At 49.1% G+C, this 26598-nt stretch overlaps 1 protein-coding gene across 1 annotated transcript; it reads right to left on the reverse strand.

Annotated features, from left to right (window-relative positions):
- Positions 1 to 848: 848 nt before the first annotated feature.
- Positions 849 to 24934, reverse strand: LOC308053381 (cryptochrome DASH-like; the record flags this gene model as incomplete). Its single annotated transcript, XM_080364231.1, has 14 exons — positions 849 to 959; positions 3659 to 3835; positions 4569 to 4688; positions 9070 to 9227; positions 10543 to 10602; positions 11438 to 11517; positions 13732 to 13821; positions 16210 to 16283; positions 18177 to 18265; positions 19271 to 19419; positions 21332 to 21462; positions 22628 to 22721; positions 24595 to 24767; positions 24878 to 24934. 14 exons carry the CDS (start codon positions 24932 to 24934, stop codon positions 849 to 851), a joined length of 1563 nt encoding a protein of 520 aa, XP_080220357.1.
- Between the last annotated feature and the right edge of the window lie 1664 nt (positions 24935 to 26598).

A 26598-nucleotide genomic window follows, 5' to 3' on the forward strand; every position in this document is an offset into this window, starting at 1 on the left:
GCATAGATGAGGTTCTTAGGGATGTGGTTTAGAGCCAGTGTTCAGTTAATGGTTGGACTCAATGATCTTGAGGGTCTCTTCCAACCAAAATTACTATTTAAAAAGTGGCCACGAAACTGTTTTAGACCGATCACTGGTCCTGAGTACAAAACACATCTCCCAGCTATGAACCGAATAGTTTGCAGCTTTCAGCCTGGTACCAACAGCAACCTGGGTGCTGCAAGGACTCCAGGGCAGTTTGCAAGATGAACTTACTGCTTCTCCAAAGTACTGTAGGAGATACAGTTAAAGAACGTCCTCTGAAGTCTCCCTCTATGGGTCTCTGTGAAAATGAGGAAGAGAAAACACACCAGTAGCAAAACTTTTAATAACTGGCACTTTTAAAGCTTTGAAACATGAAAAATCAGCTTAGGGAAGTTCACTGGCAAGAGTTCTGACTGACCTCCTGCCACACAAACCATCTGCTCCAGGTTGTAAAGACAGGCAGAAATTCAGCTGTGACAGCTGAAAGCACCAGCGCAAAGCAAAAAGCACTGGAAAAACAGCCACACCTCCTCCAAACAGAAAGGCCACGTCGTTTTGGTTAATTAATAGCAGTTATTCCCCTTCCTGGGAGAGCGGCAGGCGAGCCCACAGAACCAAAGGATCCGCTCACCACAATCTGTGCAGATACACGGCCCCCAAATATCCACATCCCGCTCCCTGGGAACGCAGAACGGGCAGACCCCGAGTGACTTTACAGTGGCCAGACTTGTATCGTTGCCTTGGTTCGAGGAGATGAAGCGTTATCCTGGCATCTTCGGCAGCGACAGCGCCCACCGAGCGCTTCTCCAGCTTGCAAACAGCCTTCACCGTACGTCTTTCTTGCGAGAGAAGTAAAAGTCTATCCCTCTGTCCTTGTGCGGCGCCGCTGGGTGTGCGGGGCCTGTCCTGCCCCTGGGGTGCGGATTTCTGCCCTGCTGCAAGTGAAAAGATGGACAGTGAAAGATCTGTCGATGCTGCAGAGCAAAATGTACACGTGGCACTTCTAACCTCAACCAAAGGTGGTGGGAGGCCTGATAGGCACAGCTCTAGGCTTAGGCTTAGCAAACAAGGCTTTCTGGTAAGGCATGAGCTTGTATTTTCTAATATTCACTTGGGTGGTGCTGAGAGTAGAGGTTCTTCTTGTGGGTTGGACTAGAGGTCCCTTCCAACCCTGACCACTCTGTGATATTCCAGGCCTTAGTAACACTGGGCCAACAGTCCCTCCCAGGAGGATTTAAATTTCACACAGCGTGGCTGTGCAGAGCCCAGCTGAGCTGCAAACTTGTTCAGAACAGACCTCCTGCCCAATGGAAGAGCTTTTTGGGTTCAAGTTTCATCAGTGCCTCAAAAGGGTGTCTCAATGAGGGGCTCCTTCATGGAGTTATTTCTCTGATCTTGGATGCGCTCTCAAACAAAAGGGGAATAATCTGGGTCCTTCAGCAGCGTGGCCAGACGTGGAAGGCTCTGCTTCCGCAAATCTTCCCACTCGTGGCCTGAGAAATTTGGTACTGCACCTTGGGATTAAAACCCCAAATGGGGACATGCTTCGTCCTTCACTGAACATCATATAACAAATACATTTGAGCCTCCAGAAAGTATCCTCAGGAGGACACAGGGGGATGGATGGGGGAAGACAAAATCCTGAAAACCCCTTAAAATACACAACTGTTCACAGAATCACAGAATGTCAGGGATTGGAAGGGACCTCAAAAGCTCATCCAGTGCAATCCCCCCATGGAGCAGGAACACCCAGATGAGGTTACACAGGAAGGTGTCCAGGCGGATTTTTAATGTCTCCAGAGTAGGAGACTCCACAACCCCCCTGGACAGCCTGGGCCAGGCTCTGTTACCCTTACTGAGAAGAAGTTTCTTCTCAAATTTAAGTGGAACCTCCTGTGTTCCAGTTTGAACCCATTGCCCCTTGTCCTATCATTGGTTGTCACTGAGAAGAGCCTGGCTCCATCCTCCTGACACTCACCCTTTATATATCTGTAAACATTACTGAGGTCACCCCTCAGTCTCCTCTTGTCCAGCTCCAGAGCCCCAGCTCCCTCAGCCTTTCCTCACACGGGAGATGTTCCACTCCCTTCAGCATCTTTGTTGCCCTGCGCTGGACTCTCTCCAGCAGTTCCCTGTCCTGCTGGAACTGAGGGGCCACAGCTGGACACAATATTCCAGGTGTGGTCTCCCCAGGGCAGAGCAGAGGGGAAGGAGAACCTCTCTGACCTACTGACCACCCCCCTTCTAATACACCCCAGGTACCACTGGCCTTCCTGGCCACAAGGGCCCAGTGCTGGCTCATGGTCATCCTGCTGTCCCCAGGACCCCCAGGTCCCTTTCCCCTACGCTGCTCTCTAATAGGTCATTCCTCAACTTATACTGGGACCTGGGGTTGTTCCTGCCCAGATTCAAGACTCTACACTTGCCCTTGTCATATTTCATTAAATTTTTCCCCACCCAGCTCTCCAACCTGTCCAGGTCTCTGATGGCAGCACAGCTTCCAGTGTCAGCCACTCCTCCCAGCTTGGTGTCATCAGCAAACTTGCTGACAGTCACTCTATTCCCTTGTCCAAATCGTTGATGAATATATTGAATAATACCAGCCCCAGCACTGACCCCTGAGGCACTGCACTAGATACAGGCCTCAACTGGACTCTGCCCCATTGTTGGTTACATCTGTTTCCTTCTTCCCATCCAGCTCCGCCACCATCGACCTCACCCAGACCTACAGAGCACTTCCCTTCCATACCCATCTCCTCCAAGAACAGCAGCCCAGCCAGCAGATGCAAGTCTTGACATGTCACAGGATCTACATGTTAATCTGTCCCCATTCTAAAGAGCAGAGACACTCAAAAATCAAAGTGCAAGGGCCAGTCCCTATATTTACTGGTCTTGCTGACTCCAGTTTGGATGCACTCGAGCATGGCAGGAGTTCCACCTCATGAACAGGGAGGAAACTGAGCATCAGCCTTGGCTCCCTTCTGTCCGTCTGCATCCGGGGGTGGTCAGGCCAGTGAGGCCTTCAGAGATACCACATCCCTCCATCTCTCCACTCACAGAACCAAAGAATAGTTTGGGTTGGAATGGACCTTCCAAGGCTGTGTAGTCCAGCCCCCAAATGTCTGCCACTATGTATATCCAGAAGGAAAAAAACCCGAGTAAGAAAAGCGACCTATAAAATAGTAAACAAAACACACACGTGTTCATTCTTCAGCCCTAAAGCCAAGCCAGCCTGGCACAGTTTATGTCCATACGATGTAGAGTGGCTTTGTCAAGACTGTATTTTGTGACAGTCCTGAACATGTGGTACCTTCAAACTGTGTGTGGAGAAGGTTCTGGAAGGTGCTTGTTGGCAAAAAGAGCGCTGGGGAACACACTAATGGTGTGAATGGGTGACAGGAAGTCAGTACTTGGGCTTGTGTCTCAGACCTATCTAGTTTAGTAAGACAGGCACGGCTAATTAAGCCTGGCTGCACATCCCCACACACAGCTGGACCACCCTCTGCTGGGAGGTAACGTGAACTTGCATTAAAGCAATTTTTACCCTTTGTACCTGAGAGAAGAGCAGAATTCACAGCAACTCCGACAGGCAGAGCTGCTGCCTGGAGCCCTCCCAGCCCATCCCAGTACTCACGGGCCTCTGGTTGATGTGCTGGCTCCACTCTGGGGCTGTCACCACTGGCTGTGGATAAGTCTCGCCTAAAGTTACTCCTGCCTGCGACAGAGCAGCACTGTTCAGAGCCCAAGGGGTGTGGATATCTGCTCCTTTTATGCCCTGTAGTTCTGGGACCCACAGCCGGACGTAATCTCCCTGCAAACAGAACCAACAGGATCCATTCAGTAACAAACTGCAAGTGCTTCCCAACAAGGGTCTTAACGTGAAAGAAAGAAGCTGATTTCCAGGTAAAGAAGCTGATGTACTACAGCATCAGTTACCTCTGCCACATCTTAGTGCCTCCTGTTAAAGCCTCTACTGGGAATTAGTGGCTAAACCGAGAGACACAGATACAAGAGCTGCTCTCCCGGGGTCACTCTGCAGGCAGCGCAGGAGACAGAGGTGGTTTTAGGTACAGCTCACCTGCCCTTTTTCAGGACATAGTGGGATGAAGTCACTCCCAAGGACTCAATATTTTCTTTCTAGTGACTGTGAAGGAAACAGGGGTGACTAGTTCAGCTGCCCACTCTCCTCTGTGCTTGGCAAGATGAACCCCCCGCCCCCAAATCCCATTAACTCTACGGCTCTGTCTTCTATGAGGACTCATTTCTAATTCCTTGCAAAGTCCTGGCAGCTACATGGCTGAAAGACAACAAGGCAGCTCCATCTCTCTTGTCACTTCTGAGTTCTCCGGGGAGCTGCTCTGTGTTCAAGGAAATGGCTGGGTGAGATATTGATGGGATGTGGCTGTTACCCACAAGAAATGATGATGAAACACCGAATACACAGAACGGGGTGGGGACAGCCTCTTTGGGGACAGCAGCAGCCTCAAACTATCACATAGGCTTTGCTGCAACTACTCATCGTAAGACAGCTAAACAAGACTTACGTTGCCATCGTAATCCAGGCCTTGTTTAATCATGTTAAACTTCCTGTTGTCCCGTGGGTCGTTGCCAATACCAGCGCTGTATAACCAGTTGCCGTAATTGCTACAAACGTCGTAATCCACCTGAGAACAGAGGAAGGAAACAGTAAAAAGAGCTGGGCTGGCCCTTGGTGAATCTTCTCTCCCTGTCTACCCCGTATCTCAAAGGGAGAATTCCTTGCTTGGAAATCAGTCTGGCTATACTGGGAGAGCCAGAGCTCTCCCACGTTGGTTCAGCCATCTGGCTCTGAAGAAGTCTGGGATCAGCTTCCCAGGCTTCATGGTCCTTAGGTCAATGAGACAGGTAAAGTCCAACCGAAGTCCTTTTTTAAAAAAGAGGAAAGAAATCCTTCTCTTCCTGCCATCACCTGGCAGACTGCGCGACAACCAGCCCTGGCTTTTGAGTGCTCGTATTCCGAGAAACAGTGGCCCAGTACATTTTAAATACTAGAGAAAATTCTTCCTGGCCTGTTACCCAGAGACCACAGACTAACAAATTTATCTCTGCAGATCCTATTGGGCAGATTGGAGAGAAGTCTAATTCATAGAATAGTTTGGGTTGGAAGGGATGTTCAAAGCTCCCCCAGTGCCACCCCTGCCATGAGCAGGGACATCTTCACCAGCTCAGGTTGCTCAGAGCCCCGTCCAGCCTGGCCTGGGATGTCTCCAGGGATGGTTCATCCACCACCTCTCTGGCCAACCTGGGACAGGCTCTCACCACCCTCAGTGTCAAAATTTCTTCCCCATGTCTGGCCTGAGCTAAGACCGTACTGGGCGACCACACAGAACGTTCAAAGCTGCAATCAGTACAAATACTGTGGTTGTTTCCCTGCCGTGCTCAACATTCATCAGGCAGTAAGCCTCAAATCACAGACGTGGCAGAGAGAGGTGCTTTACTACGGGAAACATTAGAGCTCGCATGACATACTGCACAACATCAAGTTCTTCTACATCTAAACAAATACAAAGCTCTCAAGGATGCTTATGTAAAATGGAGCAAGGCTCCTGAAACAGGCACCAATGAGAGCAGAGCATGGACTAGTCTGAGTGCTCTTCAGCTGGGCAGGGTGGCTCCAATCCAATATCAGGAGCTTTCCAGTTGTAGGACAATACAAAGCCAGCTCCGGAGGGGACTGGCAGCGATAGCAACCAGGGCGTGGGATCCCTGCGCGTTCCCAGGAGGTGTCTGCATTGCGAAAGCGCAGCTGGCAGCTGCAGCAGCAGGAGTCTGCAAAGTCACCTCACTAAGAAGGCTCAGAGGTGCCCCTGGCTCCAGCGGCTGCAGAGAGCTCGTCTTAGTGCCCCTGCCCATCTCTTTTGGGTGACAAACACCCTCTGCCCCACGTGCACTCTGGGTTTTGGCTGGAAATATCAGAGATGGAAAGTGCATCGCTTCCCTTTCTGGAGGCGAGACCAGTTTCAGTTCTCTACTGGTCTCTTCTATAGCTGTATCTCCCCTATTACACTGAAGTCTTTTGTGTGTTACCCTGGCGATGCAGCCGGCTAAAGTAACAGAGCTGTCTGGAAATACAAGCTGAAAGGGACAGAAGGACACAAGGATCAGTGTGTGCCACACCAGCCTACAGTGGCAGTCAGCACCTGGGGCTTCCCAAGACGAAAGGGCGACTGCACAGCACCAAATCCTGCTGCCAGCAGGGCTGGTGACAGTCACAGAACTATGGAATAGAATCACAGAATCGTTTTGGTTGGAAAAACACCCTCCAGATCAAGTCCAACCATTAATCTAACCCTTGCCCCTAAGAACCTCATCTACGCTTTTAAACACTTCCAGAGATGGTGACCATATGAATAAAGGTAAAGGTGCCCATATGAATAAAGGTTAATAATCAGGGAGCGTCTTTCCAGATCTTCCTCATTTGGAGAACAGGACCTGGAATCCTCCATGATGCTCTGAGTCTGACTGCAAAGCAAAACCAGCTCCTACCTGAGGAAGGCACGGCTGCCCACCAAAGCCTCCGTTCCCAAATCTTAACTCTGAGTACAACACTTGCCTGTGCATGACACCATCTGTGCAATGAAGTCACCTTTGTAACTGCTCTGAAAGCCACAGCTGACAGATGCCATCAAAAGCCAGATACTGCAAAACATTCCAACCTGTCCCCCAGCAGCTCAGGACAGGAATTTGCAGATGTGTTTGCAGGTTTGTGAGTGCTGTACATCCTTTTGGAGGGCTGCTGTGTGTCGCATACAATGCACTACAGGAGTTGGATCATCCACACTGAAATGCAGCCCCTGCTTGGCAAGTCACTGCTACGAAGCTTTGCACACGTGGGGTATCAGCTGTCTTTAATAATCCACTGAAACTGCAAAAGAAATACACTCAAGGTAAGATCTTCCATCCCAAATTTGAGCTAGGGTATGAAGGATAAGGCCACCACTTTCTCTGTACCTCCAGCCATCCTAGTGAGGAAGCGCTGGGCACTGCTTAGGCCCCACTTTGAATCCTGGGGGCAGTTTTGGGCCCCTCATGACAAGAAAGACCTTGAGGTGCTGGAGAGAGTTGAGAGAAGGGAATGGAGCTGGTGAGGGGCTGGAGCACAAGTGTGATGGGAGCGGCTGAGGGACCTGGGGAGTTCAGCTGGAGAACAGGAGCTGAGGGGAGACCTTCTGATCTCTGAACTGCCTGAAAGGAGCTTGAAGCATGGAGGGGGTTGGTCCCTTCTCCCAAGGAACAAGTGATAGGACAAGAGGAAATGGCCTCAAGTTGTGCCAGGGAAGGTTTAGATTGGATATTAGAAAAACATTCTTCATGGAAGGGGCTCTTGGACATTGGAACAGGCTGCCCATGGCAGTGGTGGAGTCACCATCCCTGGAGGTGTTTAAAAGACATATAGAGGAGGCTCTGAGGGACATGGTTTAGTGCTAGATTTAGGTTATGGTTGGACTCAATGATCTTAAGGGTCTCTTCCAACCAAAATGATTCTACGATTTTATAAAGTTTCCTGATTATGAAAAGCCTCTTTTACCCAGAGACAAGATCTTTAATGTGAGGCTGATATTAGTCTTTTTCAGCCTGTATGGTTCAGTCTGTCAAAAAACAAATGCAGATTATCACCCCCTCAGCCTCAGTTTCCACCGCACAGCTTGATGCTGCTGATGGTCTCTCCATCAAGATCACTGGAGATAATGGGAACCAAGCAAAGAGGCACAGAGCTGGTGCCTCTGAACTGGGACTTCCAGCCTCTTCAGAGCTTTCTGCGAAGGGATTGAGGATGGAGGAGCAACCCAGCTACTGAGCTGCGCTCGCATGACTGCAGGTTGCTGTATGAGAAATTAATGGGTGCTCCAGTTGGCAGGGAGGCCTGTGACTCACCAGAACAAAGGTGCCTCCAGCCAGGGTGGAGCTCTCTGGAAGCTGCTCCACCTATTGTCCATACTTGCCTGTTCTTGCCTAGGTGGCTTCCCTGTCCACAGCCATCAGTGCAGAGATGCTGGGCCAACACCAGCTTCAGTGGCTAGAATATGTTTCTTTTTGTGTTTTATTTCTGGGCTGTTCTCTGCAGTCTCTGGGGTGAGCAAATCAGAGCATTGTTATTTTCAGTGTATTATTTTGATATTATTTTTGATTTATTATTTGGATTTATTATTGTTATTGATTTGCTATTTATGTTTGAAAGTCTTCTCAAGTGTGACACATCTCTGGCTAAAACCCTAAAACTCCCTTTTCTTACTGAGCTTTGGGAAGTCTATACCATGCAAGCAGTATATACATGCACTTACAGCAGCCTGAAAATGACTGATCATCTTCTGGATCCTTCCTGATCAGGCAGAGCTGTCCTGCCTGTCACTCAGGGCAGGGAGCACAAAAAACACCAAGATACACACAGGCCAACAAGGCCATAAAGGCCAATAGCATCCTGGCAAGCATCAAGAACAGTGTGGCCATCAGGACCAGGGAAGAGACTGTCCCCCTGTGCTGGGCACTGCTGAGGCCCAGCCTTGAATCCTGGGGGCAGTTTTGGGTCCCTCACAACAAGAAAGTCCTTGAGGTGCTGGAGTGAGTTCAGAGAAGGGAATGGAGCTGGTGAGGGGCTGGAGCACAAGTGTGATGGGAGCGGCTGAGGGACCTGGGGGGTTCAGCTGGAGAACAGGAGCTGAGGGGAGACCTTCTGATCTCTGAGCTGCCTGAAAGGAGCTTGGAGCATGGAGGGGGTTGGTCTCTTCTCCCAAGTAACAAGTGACAGGATAAGAGGAAACGGCCTCCAGTTGTGCCAGGAGAGGTTCAGATTGGATATTAGGAAAAAATTCTTCATGGAAAGTGTTGTCGAGCATTGGAACAGGCTGCCCAGGGACATGGTGGAGTCACCATCCCCGGAGGGGTTTACAAGATGCATGGACGAGGTTTTTAGGGACACACTTTAGTGCCAGTGTTAACAGTTGGACTCTTGATCTTGAGGGTCTTTTCCAACCAAAGTGATTCTACGATTCTAGAGTTCAGTCTTACCAGCAGGTATTCGAACCATTCTGCCCCCATCCTCCAGTCCAGACCCAGGTCCTTGGTGAGAAAGCTGGCAACGTTCTGCCGCCCTCTGTTCGACATGAAGCCCGTGGCAGCCAGCTCCCGCATGTTGGCATCGACAAAAGGAACCCCCGTTTTGCCCTCTGCGGAGACAAAAGACAGCGCTGGGACATGAGGACATTGTTGGACACTCATAAACCAACCTGTGGTCGTGCACTTACAGCCGTCCAAGCACATAAGGCAGTGCCCACGTACAGCGACAGGGAGAGATCGCAGTGAGGTTTAGCTGACGTGCAGCCACTAATATCCACTGGAAACTGAATGGGAAATCATACCGAAAATTAAAATGATGAGAATTTTTGGCAAGAAAAAACCCCCAAAACAGAAAAATCTCAGAATGGAAAAACAATGAACCAGGTGGATTGTAGGGAGTTTTGCAAATCAAAAATAAATACATAATAGTGAGATGGACCCAGAATGGAAAGCTTCTTGACAATGGACTGATAGCAGAGGGAGATGCGTTGGACAAGGCCCTGAGGGTTAGCACCGAAAGTACTGAGCCTTTTCTCTTGTTAAGGCAAATATTCATTGCACCTGTGTGCAAATGGACACACATGGCATCAATGTGAAGACAGATATCCAGGTGTGCGTTTCACTGATTCTGATACTTCAATCTGTTGGTCCCTGCAAGTTTTGAGATGCTTGCTATTCATGTGACAACAAAGGTATAAAAGCTAAACAAAAGCAAGGATAATACAAGGCTGTGTCATAATGAAAGATGTGATTTATTCTAAGGCTGTTTTAAGCTTCTGACCAAAACCAATCAGAAGAACAAATTAGCACTGCTAAGAGGGGCTGGCCAGACTCTGTGTGACTAAAAAGAAGGGACCAGCGGGTCATAAACACGTCCACCTGGGCAGGAAAATCCAATTGCAGCGCATCTGACACAGCGTGTCCCAGCTGGACAGAGCCTGGCGATTTCATGGGCTGGATCCTGAGTGGTGCTCAATCTCAGAAGGGAAACCAAGTGTCCTGCACTCACAACAAACCAAGGGGCTGGGTTCTTGTTTGGTGGTAAAAGTTTAATTATAGAATCATTTCGGTTGGAAGAAACCCTCAAGATCATCGAGTCCAACCATAACCTGACTCAGGCACTAAACCACGTCCCTAAGAACCTCGTCTAAACACCTTTTAAACCCCTCGAGGGATGGTGACTCCACCGCTGCCCTGGGCAGCCTGTTCCAATGCCCGACAGCCCTTTTCAGGAAGGATTTTTTCCTAATATCCAATCTAAACCTCCCCTGACACAACTTGAGGCCATTTCCTCTTGTCCCAGACAGGCCCTGATCTTGCTGACAGTTCCTCTACATGAATTAGAGTCAGTGTTAGCGCACGTGTTGACATGCAGGCACCTGGAAATCAAAAGCACACGTAGCCAAACCTGTGGTTTCTACTGACCTTTCCAACAGTTGAAGAGCTCAAGGTCCTTTTTCCAGGAGATCTCTTTACTTTGAAGCCCTGTTGAGGAAAAGAATGAACCACTAATGAGCCACAAATACCAACGCAAGCAGTTATTAATAAAACAATGACGGCCAGAAGCAGCTTGGTTGACACAAGGTGTTAGGATGAAGTGGTGTTACAAACCGGCCACGTTCCTTCTGCAAAGGTTTAGAGATGATCCATTCCTCCTTTCAAGAGCTGCAAAGGGGCGCCTGATGCACACAGAGGATGCTCAAACCCTAACGGATTTCAATTGTTTTGTTGATTTTTTAACTTAAAAAAACCTCAGACCTCAAAAGTGACTGGAGATGAGCTCTGGCCCAACCTTATATTTTCTTGTTTAATTTTATTCCAGGACAATGTTTATGTATTTCTGTAGCAGATACTAAATTGAGAATTACTCGGCAGAAGCCCTTGGTAACACTTTGCTCCTGCAGTGGGGTGGGACCAGATGAGGTGGGTGACTTTATGTTTGCAGAGGTCAGTGGCAATTACAGTTCTGTGTACGGTGGAATGGAGGCAACAGTGAACTTGGGCAAGCCTGAAACCTGGATTCTCTCCAAAGCTGAGAATCTCCAAAAACAGAATCTTTACGCTCACATGCTGATGTTTCCCGTTGATGTGTTAATAATGCTCCTTAAATCTACTCAGATTTGGGGCAAAAGTCTCAGTGTCTACACAGCATCCAGCATCATGGGGTTGAGGCGCTTCTGTGCTAACAGTAAAACCCTAGAAACATCCCAGAGTGGTGACACGAGAACATTTGTACAACACAATGCTGACAGCTTCTTCTCTTATGTTCCCTGTTGTAAGCATGGACCTTTCCTCTCCAAATATGGGGATCCGTACACACCTCTTAATGAGAAAATCCTTCTGCCGTACTTCAGGGCCACAAATCGAAAGTAATCCCGCCACAGCAGTTCAAACAGGACCCTGAAACACAAAGCCACGGCCATATTTCACTGTGATTAACTTATTGAATTAAGATTTTGCTTCCATAGCATCCACCATAAACACTCGAGAGCAGGAACAGAATATCAGGAGACCTGTTTCTCCTCCATCCCTAATGGGATGGAAATCTCCAAAGAGCAGGGCGAGGACCTGGTTCAGCTTCACGCTTCCGCATGAGCAAGGTTGTCAGCACATTCCTAAGAGTTTCACAATGATTTAAGCAACAACCTTTGTAAGAGACTTAAAGGCGCCTTTCAAAACTGGCCTTACAGTGGTCTAGCTCATGAGATTGCAGGCTAGACCCACAGAAAATGGACTTCTTATAAAATGATGGCACCTCAGCCTCTGAGACGTGCTTTGGCTCCCCGGCATATTGGAAATATTCTGCTCAGCTGATGTTCAGGCTTACAAGATGTTTCTGGAAAATCCCATTACAAAACAGGACACTGTCCAAATGCAAAAACTTTTTGTCATGATACTGAGGTTCAGTCACCACAACCTGTTCCTCACTGATTGCAGTGCCTGAGACCTTGACAGCTTCTTTTGTGTAATTATTTATCACTTTAAAATGCTCAGATCACCATGGTGCCCAGTTGCAGGCAGGCTGGCTGACTATTATAGCAGATGGAAAAACAGCAGTATGTTTATTTCTTGAAATCTTTCCTCTCTTAATTGTCTTTGAAGAAAAAACCTAAAGGCATACACTTCAACAGGCAAAAGGCCAATATTTTATCTGTCATTTGAATTGTAATGAAACTGAGTATTTTGGCCATAATTAATGGCAATGTTCTGCCTGTTCGTCACCAACCACTGTGGCGTTTCACATGTTGAGAGTGTAACAAACCAATCCGAAAACATAGTTCTACAGTTTGCACAGGCTTTCTGTTTTGGGTCTTTTCCCATCCAGGTCTAGTGTTAGGCCAGGCTCTAACACAGAATCATAGAATGGTTTGGGTTGAAAGGGACCTTCCAAGCCTGTCTGGTCCCACCCCTGCCATGAGCAGGGACATCTTCACCAGCTCAGGTTGCTCAGAGCCCCGTCCAGCCGGGCCTGGGATGTCTCCAGGGATGGCTCATCCAACACCTCTCTGGCCAACCTGGGACAGGCTCTCACCACCATCAGCACTGAAAATTTCTTCCTCATGTCTGCCCTGAATCTCCCTCCTTTAGTTTAAAACCATCACCCCTTGTCCTAGCGCAACAGGCCCTGCTAAAAAGTCTGTCCCCATCTTTCTTACAGGCCCCTGTTAAGCACTGAAAGGCCACAATAAGGTCTCCCCAGAGCTTCTCTTCTCCAGCTGAACACCCCAGCTCTCTCAGCCTGTCCCCAGCAGAGCTGCTCCAGCCTCAGGTCATTTCTATGGCTCCTCTGGTCCCTCTCCAGCAGGTCCATGTGTGTCCTGTGCTGAGGAACCAGAGCTGGACCAGCACTGCAGGGGGGTCTCAAACACAAACCTCCATCCCCAAGAGTTCACTACCAGGCTCTGTTTCACGTTGTCTGGGCAGATCAGAGGCCATGAGCAAGTTCAACGCCATCTGGTGATGGACTCGCCAACCTCATTGTCCCCAGACTCCTCCAGGACAATGTGCAGGCAGGTGAGCAGCCAGGGGTGGGGTGAGGAAGAGCTGGGGTGACACAGTGGGGCGCATTAAGCCCAGTTCCCAGTCCCCTCTTCTCCTTTGCTGGGGTGGTGTGGTCATGACCAGGCCACCGAGCAACCACAGGGACATTTGCTGGACTGTGGGCAGAGACTCTTCTGACACCGTGTGACTTGTACAAGTCGCCGAGCCTTTTGGGCAAAACCCCACTCATGTCCTTGGCTTGAGAAACCCTTTGGCTTTTATTTGTAAATCATTCTTCTACCTTCTCATCTAGCCCACAATAACAGAGAGGGACGGTGACGATTTAAAGAGATCGTTTTTAAAAATCATGAACCACAACTCCCCAGCAATAATAATGACAACGAGCATGAATAATCTTTACTTATAAAGTGCCTCAAGCCTCTGGATATTCAAGACAGACCAATAAATCCATACTGAAATAGAACTGCAACGCAACCCAGAGGAACCAGACAGCAGGCACAGGAAAAACAAACACTAATTAAGAAGAAAGTTAACAAATCACTCTCTCCCATGCATGAGATGCCGGTTTGCTTTACAGAGAAAACAAGCCACGCTGACCGCGCAAGGACATACCAGTATGTGCTCTGATTTGCCGTCCTCTCTTTTTCATACTTCTGGATCTGCTCATAGATGTATCGGGGTGAAATGCAGCCCAACGCCAGCCTGAAAGCAGAAGAACGATGTTGTGAAGGCAGCGTAGGACTGACAGCTCCATGGCTGCGCGGAAGGGAAGTTTTGCGTTCAGAGTTCTTGTCTGAAAACTTCGCTCAGTTTGTGGTTCTGCCACTGACTTCCCAAACATCTTCCCAAAGTCAAGTTGTGTGACTTCTGTGCAATTCTGCAATCTGAGAATTAAAATCCACCCCTGGCTTTAACTTCTGGGCCCCACAGTTCAGGAAAGACATTGAAGTGCTGGAGCGGGTCCAGAGAAGAGCAACAAGACTGGTGAAGGGACTTGAACATAAGACCTATGGGGAGAGGCTGAGGGAGCTGGGCTTGTTTAGTCTGGAGAAGAGGAGGCTTAGAGGTGAGCTCATCACTCTCTAGAACTACCTGAAGGGCAGTTGTAGCCAGGTGGGGATTGGTCTCTTCTCCCAGGCAGTCAGCAATAGGACAAGGGGCCATGGGCTTCAACTCTGCCAGGGGAAATTGAGGCTGGAGATTAGAAAGAAATTATTCACAGAGAGAGTGCTCAGGCATTGGAATGGCTGCCCAGGGAGGTGCTGGACTCACCGGCCCTGGAGGTTTTTAAACTGAGATTGGACATGGCACTTAGTGCCATGATCTAGTAAACGGACTGGAGTTGGACCAAGGGCTGGACTCGATGATCTCTGAGGTCTTTTCCAACCCAGTCGATTCTGTGATTCTGTGATTCCCCCTTACAGGAGTCTCCAAACTACTGAGGTAAATCATTTTATCAAAGTTTGACAAGTTCTGCTTTTCAATTTGATCTGCCAAGACTTTGATCGCTTGGTGACTTAGTGCACCAGTGACATCTTTTACATTGATCTTCCTAGAAATGTATTTTAAGGCAATTTCCCACTAGGGCTCATAGAAACATTTAATGTTGCGATGAATTTTAGAAAACAGGAAGAAAGGGCCTAACGAGTTTTCCCTTAATTGTTGACCAGCTCTAACACTTAGAAATGGCCAGTGTGAAGTGGCTGCGATTTGAACTGTTCTCATTTTGATTATTTGACAGAATAACTCTCTGGGGCACGCAGATCAGGATCTGGGTAAACAGCTCAGAAAAACTCAAGCAGAGGCCACCACATGGGACTTCTGCAGTGACAGGGCCCTGGGATCCCAAGTGCCACCAGGTGGAGCCAGCCACTGCAACACTGAAGCACAAAGCTGGCTTAAAATAAGAAATCCTGACCTGTAACACCCTCAAAAAACCGTTTCATAATGCAATTATGTCAGGGAAACACTCCAGATGCTCTCAGCATTAGGCTGAACTGGGTTCTCCTGCTGCAGGTTCAGTCTGGAATTAACTCTGTCCCTTCCAGCAGCAGAGACTAAAACCCTGAATTAGAAGTCATCATAATTACCCCCCCCATACCCCCCAAAAAAAGATCCTTTTACAACAGGAATAATGAAAAGCGTCTCTTCATCCCACAGAAAAATGGGATGGCCATGAGGTGAGGTCACTTGCCCCACAGTGTTTAGCAAACCAGGACTTTGAATCCTGTGTTCATTTTTGGGCCCCTCATCATAAGAAGGACATTGAAATACTAGAGACAGTGCCAAGGAGGCGACAAAGCTGGTGAGGGGCTGGAGCACAAGTGTGATGGGAGCGGCTGAGGGACCTGGGGGGTTCAGCTGGAGAACAGGAGCTGAGGGGAGACCTTCTGATCTCTGAACTGCCTGAAAGGAGCTTGGAGCATGGAGGGGGTTGGTCTCTTCTCCCAAGGAACAAGTGACAGGATGAGAGGAAATGGCCTCAGGTTGTGGCAGGGGAGGTTTAGATTGGATATTAGGAAAAAATTATTCACAGAAAGGGCTGTAAAGCATTGGAACAGGCTGCCCAGCGAAGTGCTGGGCAGTCACCATCACTGGAGGGGTTTAAAAGGTGTTTAGATGAGGTTCTTAGGGACATAGTTTAGTGCTAGAGTTAGGTTAGGTTATGGTTGGACTTGATGATCCTGAGGGTCTCTTCCAAATGAAATTATTCTGATTCTAGGACTGGCTGGAGTTCTGCCACAGCCCTACAGACAAACTGAAGCTGCGCTCCTTCCCTGGCCGCTCTCACCCCCCCGATCCACAAGACAGCACAAAACCAAAGCTGTGTGTCTGTCCACATCACTGCTCCCAGCACACTGGCACAGTGTTGCTAAACTTCAGCAATTCTAATTACAGGAATGTTCCCAGGGAGCCACTGCCTTGAAACACAATAAAGAGCAGCTCTGAGGCTGCTCTACCCCGACAAAAAGCGTGAGGGAATCACACCTGGGTCCCTCCCTACGCCCCGTGAGTGCTCAGCACACACGTAACATTGGTTTGGGATGGGAGCAGAGAAGGAGCTTCCAGTCTCACAACAAAAATCTTTACCATGGTGCAAATTTAGTTGAGTAATCCATTCCCACCAGTCCGTTCCGAGTCTCCTTGTAAGATGCCACCAAGTTCTGAACAAGCAAAAGAACAAAAGGTTTTAATACTTTCCATGCAACCTGCTAAATATGCTTTCATTCATGCTGGAGCCAGGGCCATCAGTCAGGGCTGAGCTCCCTCTCATGCCTGCCTGCAGGGATGGCAGAGCTGCCCAATTACTCCCTCTGGTGCACAGGAATTAATCAGGCCAGCAGTTTTCATTGAGAGCTCTGGAATGTGTGTCACAAGCTCCCCACTTCAGCCCAGAACACGTTTCTCTCTACAAGTGCTACAAACCAGGCTGTGCTGCTTGCTCCTCACACCCACCCGACTCCGGATCAATAACAACATTATACAATCAGCAGTGGCACTGGTGGCTGGTTCCCTTGTCCAAGCGCCTGCTTGTTTGGGTTTAAGAACCACAATTTCAGAGAGCACCCAACACCCAGCTGCAGGAATCCTGATCACTCTTACTTCTGGGCCACCCGCAATTACAGCAGGGCGCAGATCTTCCTTTTGCTGAGCTCCGTTTGTGATGCAGGAGACATAAGGAAGGCTGATCTCTCCTCAATCCCCTTCGCTGAGCAGGTTACAACTGCTAAAGAGCTGTTATTGCTCACCGGGGAGGACAATATTTGCATAATAAACCAGAAGGAACAGGTTTTCCAGCACTACTTGTATTAATGCTTGATCAAGAGTAGAAGCTACGCATGCTTGTACTCGTTTTAGCTGGGATAGAGTTAATTTCCTTTACAGTAGCTTGTATGGGGCTCCAGTTTAGATGTGTGATGAAAACAGAGTTGATAGCACAGGGATTAGTTATTGCTGAGCAGACCTTACATAGCATCGAGGCCTTTTCTGCTCCTCAGGTTGTCCCATCAGTGAGTAGCCTGAAGGTGCACAAGAATTTGGGAGTGACCAAAGGGATATCCCACAGCACATGACATCATGCTCAGCAATAAAAGCTGGGGAAGAAGGAGGAAGGGAGGATGTCGACCTATTAAGCTTTTGCTTCACCTTTTAAAGTGACCTTATCTCAACACACAAGTTTTCTCACTATTACGCTTCTCTCCCCCATCCCACTGGTGGGGAGTGAGGGAGCGGCTACGTGGGGCTGAGCTGCTGCCTGGGGTTAAACCAACAGCAAGGGAACGCAGGAACCTCTGCAGCACTTGGAAAGAAGTCCCTGGGGGCTGCCCCAGCGGGTGCACTGGGCACAGGACACTTCTTATCCCACCTCAGCTGGGGAGACGCTACCCCCTTTCCCCACAAAGCTGCGTAGGGTCTGACGCTGTTGGAAATCGGCACACGTGTCCTCTAAATTCACACAAGGCAAATTTAAGGCAGTTCTCAAACTAGATCAGGAAAAAGTTCCAAAATGGTCAGGATGCACAAAGTGCAGGTGGCGGCAGCTTGACTGCACCAAAATGAGGGAGAAAGAAGCAGCTGTAATTATTGGCTGCAAGCTTTAAAACCAGACGACTAGGAACCTCCTACTATTTTTAACTTGGGGCAGTTGTTCCTCACCCCAATTCCAATTGCAGCCCTTCAGGCTACTTTTCCCTCCTCCAAAACAGAGGAACTACATTGCTGATGACATAAGACAGGAGAGCAGCAAGGGCAAAACAAGGTAAAGGAGCTAAAAGTTTGTCCCAATTCCCACAGGCTGATGGAAAAAAAGAAGATTTAAGAGGGATGGCCACTAAACTAGGTTGCTAAGTATTTTGCTTACATTCCCACTTCCTAGACGACTTATTTTTGATTTAGTTTGTCGCTCTGAAAAACAGAAATAACACTATTTCCCTCCTTTGTAAAGTTTTATACAGGAGCTCAAGAAATATTATTAGGCAGTGAAATGGCAGCCTCACCCGCTCTATGGAGCCATATGTACAAGGGGGAGGATGCAGGCAAGGAAATGTAAGAGTTACCGTGTCCCAAAAGTAATACTGCAGTCTCATTAAAGCCTGGGTCTCTCCTCCACTGCACGGGAAAGCTGTTCGTGGATCAGCCACAGGATCTGCAACAGAAAACACCGTCACCTTGTTACCCCCTTGGAAACCACCTCAAAGGCGTAATCACAGAATAATTTTTTTGGAAGAGGTGCTCAAGATCACCCAGTCCAACCATTAACCTAACTCTGGCACTAACCACGTCCCTAAGAACTTCATCTACGCGGCTTTTACACCCCTCCAGGGATGGTGACTCCACCACTGCCCTGGGCAGCCTGTTCCAATGCCTGACAGCCCTTTCCAGGAAGAATTTTTTCCTAATATCCAATCTAAACCTCCCCTGGTGCAACTTGAGGCCATTTCCTCTTGTCCTATCACTTGTTCCTTGGGAGAAGAGACCAACCCCCTCCATGCTCCAAGCTTCTTTCAGGCAGAGATCAGAAGGTCTCCCCTCAGCTCCTGTTCTCCAGCTGAACCCCCCAGGTCCCTCAGCCGCTCCCATCACACTTGTGCTCCAGCCCCTCACCAGCTCCGTTCCCTTCTCTCAACTCGCTCCAGCACCTCAAGACCTTTCTGGTCGTGAGGGGCCCAAAATTGACCCCAGGATTTGAGGTTTGGCTGCCCCAGTACCCTAGTCCTGCTGGCCACACTATTCCTGATACAAGCCAGGATGCTGGTGGCTCATGTACGGCCAACTGTCGACCCAACACCCTGAGCTCTTTTGATCTGCCAGGCAGCTTTCCAGCCACAAGTAGGGAGCTTAAAAACTGGGGATGTTCAGCAGTAGGGATGTCTGCTTCAGAGACATAAAAGACTGTGCTCTGGTCTTCCTTTAAAACAAGGGCCACATCAAACGTATTCAAAATTACTGACTAAGAGGATGTTTTCTACGCAGCTGCAGGGGAGTTTCTCCTCGCAAGAAATGTATCTTTATTCACTGTAAAAGTGAACAGAGGTTTTGTTACAGTTTGAAGGGCAACCACAGCTTTTGGGAGGCCTCCATGTTTTGAGTCTCAGTAAGACATCTCTAAGTAGGATTTCACGGGAGCAACTGCCAAATTCAGTTTCCTTACCCTTCTGTCCCAAATCCTCCATTGTAGGGATGCACCCTTCCTCTACCCCTGGAGCCAGAGGCTTTAGCTGATCTGCCATCCGCAGGGTTGGCCGGACCTTCGCCTCCGATTCCACCGCTTTTCGGAAATGGGTGAAGACATCGGGCAACCTGTGGAGATGACAGCAAAGTCATATCTCCATCAGATGGCTACCCTGTCCCCTCCACACAGCACTACAAGGCTTCTCCAGACGAATGGTTGGCTTTTCAGGCTGTGCACTATTTGTGATAAACCTTTGTACATGGTGTTTGTGATGCGTGTTTGTACATCACCTGGCACAAAAAAGGTATTTGCCCCTGAGGCTAGAAGCGATAGGAAGTTCAGTCCTTCACCCACATTCCTTCTGCTTCTGATGCAAATGGTGCCTTTTCAATTTAAGGTGTGTCCTGATGGGGCAATCATGAGGCTCAGATTTACCTCCCCTAACTTCTGATTACCCATAAGGCTGACCTCAGTGTAAGGGTGCAGTCAGTGGAGGGAAACTGAAATAGAGAAACAAACTTAACAGAGAAATAAACAGCAGAGTCAATTATATACATTGTTAAGCAACATTCTTTATTGTCGGTGCTGGGGAGCTCTGGGAATCATTCTCCATAAGCGATCCAACAACTGGATGCTCCTGCTTTGCTTATATTCACATACTTTTTACATATGCATTACAATTTTTGAAATTTTTGACATACATCTATACTAAGAAATAATTGATGATGTTAGCTATAATTGTTTAGTTTCCTACTTACAATACATCTATTAATTATTGGTTAAATATAAGCTAAACACTCTGCTTCTAAACAATGTATTACTCAATCTTCTGTCTTCTTGTCATGCAGAAAGATATAAAACTTGAAAAATATCCCCTTGTTTTGCAGGTGGTCAGAAAGCATTGATCATGTCAATTGGTTAATGGTGGGTACGTCTTTTGTAACTTAATCACAGTATACATTAATTTAGCAGCTTCTCTTCAGTACAAGGGCAAAGAGAAACCAGTCCCTCAATAAATGGTCAAACAAACTCACAGTATCACAGTATCACAGTATGTTTGGGATTGGAAGGGACCTCAAAAGATCATCCAGTCCAATTCCCCTGCTGGAGCAGGAACGCCTAGGTGAGGTCACACAGGAACATGTCCAGGTGGGTTTTGAATGTCTCCAGAGAAGGAGACTCCACAACCTCCCTGGGCAGCCTGGGCCAGGCTCTGGCACCCTCAATGAGAAGTTTTTTCTCAAATTTAAGTGGAACCTCTTGTGTTCCAGCTTGATCCCATTACCCCTTGTCCTATCATTGTTTGCCACTGAGAAGAGCCTGGCTCCATCCTCATGGCACTCACCCTTTATATATTTATAAACATTAATAAGGTCATCCCTCAGTCTCCTCTCCTCCCAACTAAAGAGCCCCAGCTCCCTCAGCCTTTCCTCACACGGGAGATGCTCCACTCCCTTAATCATCTTTGTTGCCCTACGCTGGACTCTCTCCAGCAGTTCCCTGTCCTGCTGGAACTGAGGGGCCCAGAACTGGACACAATATTCCAGGTGTGGTCTCACCAGGGCAGAGTAGAGGGGCAGGAGAACCTCTCTCGATCTACTGACCACCCCCCTTGTAATACACCTCAGGTACCATTGGCCTTCCTGGCCACAAGGGCCCAGTGCTGGCTCATGGTCATCCTGCTGTTCACCAGGACCCCCAGGTCCCTTTCCCCTACACTGCTCTCTAATATGTAAATTCCCAACCTATACTGGAACCTGGGGTTGTTCCTGCCCAGATGCAGGACTCTACACTTTCCCTTGTTAAATTTCATTAGGTTATTCCCCGCCCAACTCTCCAGCCTGTCCAGGTCCTCGGCTTTGTGCATGTTGGAGAACAAATCCTACTAGTACAGAGGGATGAATGTGCCCTTTCCTCTTGATGTGAATGAGCAGATGGACTAACGGTGAACTAACTTCGCTGTGGCACAGAATGACAGTTCGCTGGAGTGAGGAACAAACGGGACACCGGAGAAGTGAGTGACACCACAGAACAACCCACCTGGCGATAGGCCTGAAGGGAAGGTCATCCCGATGATACAACGTGGATCCCCAGAACGTCTGGATCTTCACCCCGTGCTGACTACACACCTGGCGCAGCCCCTGCTCCACATCCAGCTCCTCCTGCGTGGCCTGGAGAGAGCGAAACGCAATGAGGGCACAGCTGCACTGCACCCACTCTTTGCCTTTCTCCCTCATCTCCACTTTTAGCTTCATCCCTTTAGGGAGAGGTGCACACAGACAATCTCTGGGTATTTCCCTCTGCCAAACCCAACAGGTGTTTTCACTCTCCATTCGTAGTGCAAATGCCAGAATAAGGAGCTCCCTGATGGAGGATGTTGCAGATCTTTTAAGTTTGCACAGACTGGAAATGACCGCATAAATAGGTGTAGAAGAAATCCACTCAGGTTTACTGAATATCAGGATAGCATTCCGGTTTCAATAAGTCCTTGAGCCACAACTTCTTGGAGGCTGGGAAAACATTTAGTGGGAGCTTCTTTACAGATTTGTCCTGCTCCTGTGGCCTCTCTGGTCACTGTCAGGAAAAGAGGCCTTTTCGCTGATGCTCTGTGGTTGTTTTTAGTGCTGCATGGAGTCAGGCACTATAGGATGTGCAGGTTGTCAAGTCACAAGTCCTGACAGCAGGAATACCTGCAGTGCAGCTCACAGAGGGATTCACGTATTAGGCAGCTGTGAGGCCCAGACTCTGCTCATACGTATCTATGTATGTGTGTGCACACAAAACCTCCGCTCCTTTGGATCCAGAGCCCTCCAGTGAATCCAGCAAGCTCTGGATCAAACCGTTAAGCTCAGTGAAGACGGGTCAGAGACACGTCAACCCCACTGTCAGGTCAGGACCAGACTCATGTTTCGTTCTTCATCAAACTAGGGGGCAACTGCCTAAATATGAGCGCTGTCAACTCACCCGGGGGCTTTTCTACACTCAGTACAATATGTCCCCTGGCAGATACCTCCCCGTGCAAGGAAGGAAAAGGCAGCTTGATGTAAAACAGAAGGAGAAATGGACTCAGCTGACCTACAATGCCAGTTGCTGGAAACTCCTCTTCCTCAAGACACAGCACTTGCGAGTGATCAGTCACAAACCGCTGCTGTCACCCAGCAGGGACTCCTGCCCAGACGCCATCCCCATCCCAGGAGCTAGCTGGTTCCCCAAGGTTCACAACACCACAGACAAGAAAGGCTCTGAATGTGCAGGATCTGCATCACAATTTGATTGTGGAAGAAACCTCCACAACCTAATTTTATCTCTTAACAACGTTGCTCAAATTTCCCTTACCTCTTCATGGAAAGCCACAGCACTGACAGAGTCCAGCTGAGTAATCAGATCACGGACCACATCTTCTGGTTTCCCCTTCCTCACAACCAGGGTGCTGCAAACACAAAATATTGGCCTGAATTAGGTTTGATATCATTGTTATTTACGTGTGCAGGAGTCCCTAGTCCTGACCCAGGCACCCTTGTTCTTTACGAGGCATGAAACACGTTTTGAAGCAGACAGACAGGATTTGACTAGCCTATATTTTTTAGGACCCACTGAACACAGTTTGTAAGCCTCTGGGGCTGAGTGTGTGTCAAACACATTTCTGCCATCCCAAATGCCTTGAAAAGGATGACTGGGCAGAAAGCCAGCCTGCTACCTTGAAGTTCATCCTTAAATGATGAGGCTGTGGTTCCAGAAGAGATTCCTCTCTCAATCCCTGTCACAGGTAGTGGCGGCCTGTGGGCAGAGTCCTCTCCACTTTCATGTGGGATTATTCTGAGGAATATTTTCCGCTGAATGTTCTGTGTTCGTAACAGAGTCAACAAAACTTCCCTTCCTACCCTGCAGCCTCACCAGCTGCCCAGCTGTGTACCCAGGGCACCGGAGCAAAAGAGAGAAGCTGTGGTGAGAAAGTCAATCACAGAATCACAGAATGTCAGGGACTGGAAGGGACCTTGAAAGCTCATCCAGTGCAATCCCCCCATGGAGCAGGAACACCCAGATGAGGTTACACAGGAAGGTGTCCAGGCGGGTTGGAATGTCTGCAGAGAAGGAGACTCCACAACCTCCCTGGGCAGCCTGTTCCAGGCTCTGCCACCCTCACTGAGAAGAAGTTTCTTCTTGAATTTAAATGGAACCTCCTGTGTTCCAGTTTGTACCCATTACCCCTTGTCCTATCATTGGTTGTCACCAAGAAGAGCCTGGCTCCATCCTCCTGACACTCACCCTTTATATATTTATAAACATTAATGAGGTCACCCCTCAATCTCCTCCAAGCTAAAGAGACCCCAGCTCCCTCAGCCTTTCCTCATAAGAGAGATGCTCCACTCAGGTGGGTGCTGAGTTCTGTGAAGAGTCTCGTATGTGACTCTGTCCCTTTCTCTGTCTCCCATCCTCTCTGTATCACGCACACACATTACTGCATTATCTAAGTTTTGGAGAAAAATTTCTTGAAGGGGTAATACAGTGTTTGTGCCAGAAGAATTTAAAGCATAATTGAAAAGTTTCTTCAAAGATAAACCGGGTTTGAAGAAGGCAGGAGGAAGGGGTGCTGCTGAGAGTGCTGTTCCCCTTACATCCCACAGGAAAGCAGAGACCGAGCCGCCCACAGGGCACACCACAGGTTGGACGTGGAGATTTCTGTCTCCCACTGCACAAAGACACTTCGTGGCTGTGGAAACAGAGCCTAGGTCTTAGCGTGGCTCTTCACAACCACAGATCTGTCGCTGCAGAAGACCAATCTCTTACCAGCTGCTGACAAGGGCACAGCAGCATCTCTGAATGTGCTCACCCACTGATACCCGTGTATCGGTTCTTTCGGTCTCCTGTAACATCCACCATCAGCAGCTGCAAACCCAGAGCTGTTCCTCTGGCTCCTACCACTGTTACGCTGCCCTGGGAGAAGCCAGGCTGGTTGACACATCTATGCAAAGCCAAATGTTACCTGGTGATGCGATTCTTCAGCTTGTAGACCTTCAGGCCCTGGTTATGGTTTCTAAAGGCATAATGAAGAAGGAACTCCTGAAGAGCCCATTGTGTAGCCTACCAAAGGGACTGTGTTTATTGGGACCAGGGCATGAGGAAAGTTAATTCTCCAGTTTCACGAGCCGGGATCCATGTTGCTCATTGTATCTACCAGAAGGGCTGTGGCTCTCCAAAATCACCAGAGTATCTGGCACGATTTGACTCACAGCACAAACACATGCTGAGAGAATGAGAAAATAAAAATACACGTGTTATTTCCACGGTGCTTTCTCAACTACCTTCCTTTTTTCTTGAGCGTTTCCCTCAGGTCCTTCACGCTTTCCAGCAAGAACCTGAGCCGGTGGGGCCCGGTCCTGGGGAACCCGCAGCGCTGGGTGCGCAGGAGGTGCCGCGGGTCCAAGCAGTAGAGGGGGACAACGAAATCCGCGCTGCTCTGAGCCCAGTGCAGCACCTGCGGACACAGACAAGGGCTTTGGGGGGGCGGGAGGCAGCGCCCACCTCTCCCCAGCCCACCCATCCCAACAGCGGGGTGTTCACCCGGGGTCCGCCGCCCGGGCCTACCTGGTTATCGTGGGCGCGCAGGTCGCAGCGCAGCAGGCAGATGGCGGTCCCCGGCATGGTGGCGTCCCTCAGCCGGGCCCCTGCAGCCCTGCCCGGGCCCGTCCTCCCTCACCCGGCCCCGCAGCCCCAGCCCGCCCCGTTCCCGCCTCCCCGCCCCGGGTCTCCTCAGCCCGCCCGGCCGGGGAGGAGCCGTCCCGCCTGCGGCCGCCCCGGCGCTTCCTGCGGCCCGAGGGGGAAATGGGACCCGGGGGGACCCGCAGGATCACAGAGTCACGGGCTGGTTGGGGTTGAAGGGACCTCTGGAGACCATCCAGTCCAGCCCACCTGCTCAAGCAGGGTCACCAGAGCAGATCACACAGGAAGGTGTCCAGGTGGGTTTGAATGTCTCCAGAGAAGGAGACTCCACAGCCTCTCTGGGCAGCCTGGGCCAGGCTCTGGCCCCTCAAAGGAAAGAAGTTTCTCCTCATATTCAGATGGAACCTCCTGTGTTTCAGTCTCTGCCCGTCACTCCTGTCACTGGGCACCACTGAACAGAGTCTGGTCCATCCTCTTGACACCCACCCTGAGATATTTATAAACATTGATGAGATCCCCTCTCAGCTTCTCTTCTCCAGCTGAACAGCCCCAGCTCTCTCAGTCTCTCCTCATAAGAAAGATGCTCCAGGTGTTCTGAGGTGGCCCCTGTCCATGGCAGCCTCTCACCAGAGCACACTTACTGCTGAAATTGTGATTAATTAATTAATTAATTGATTAATTTATGTATGTATGTATGTATTTATTTTCACATCGATAATCTCCTCCACATCCCAGCACCTCACACAGAAGCACAGCCCCATTTCTGTGGGGCGCAGCCACGGTGAAACTCCTGCAGGGACCACCGCTTGCCTGGCTCTGACTGTTAATATTGATTATTAATACTGATTATTATTTATCCTGTAAGTGCCGAGGCTGCAATATAGCAGCATCCTTGCTAGCTTTGCGGATCGCTCGCTCACCTGTTAACTAGCAAAGGATGAGCTGTAGATTGGCAACAATTGGTGTATTTGACCTCCAGCGCTAATAGGGGCGGCTGAAGTGAAAAGGCCTTGTCCTATGGTTTCTGTAAGTCACTGTCGGATGGCAGTGATTACACATCCCTTACTCACTGAATTGTTCCTCAGGGTCCTTTTTCTTCGTTTTACAGCTCTCATAATAAGAAGAAATGCTTTAAAAAAAAAACCCAACCCACAAACAACCAAAAAAAACACAAAACCACACAAACAAACAGAAATAAAACCAATAATTAAAATAAATAAACAAGCAAACAAACCCTGCTTGGCTCCCTGGCAGGGGTCTCCAGGCACAATGTGTAACTCCACTGTTTCTCCTGGGCTGGGAGAGGATGGGGAAGAGGATGCAGCAAAGAGCTGGTGACGAGTGAGGATCCAGGTTTACAGAACCAAATTGCTGCAGCTCGTCAAAATACCTGAATGGCTGAAGTGAAGCTTTTGATGGAGCCACTCGGACTCTGAGATGCTCACCAGAGATTAAACACTATACTCTGGCTTTATTTCCATCCCCTCCAGGCTCATGGGTCCTCCACATGCCATCTGCACTGCCGCTCCGTGGGAAGTGATGCGGATTCCCCGGGTGATCCGCATGACACATCGTCTCCTGATCCCTTTTCCGTGCAACCAGGGCTCCTTCTCCCGGCTCAGCAAGCTGCAGCTCGCTTGAAGAAC

This window comes from Nesoenas mayeri, assembly GCF_963082525.1.
Source record: "Nesoenas mayeri genome assembly, chromosome: 2".
NCBI classification, from domain to species: domain Eukaryota; kingdom Metazoa; phylum Chordata; class Aves; order Columbiformes; family Columbidae; genus Nesoenas; species Nesoenas mayeri.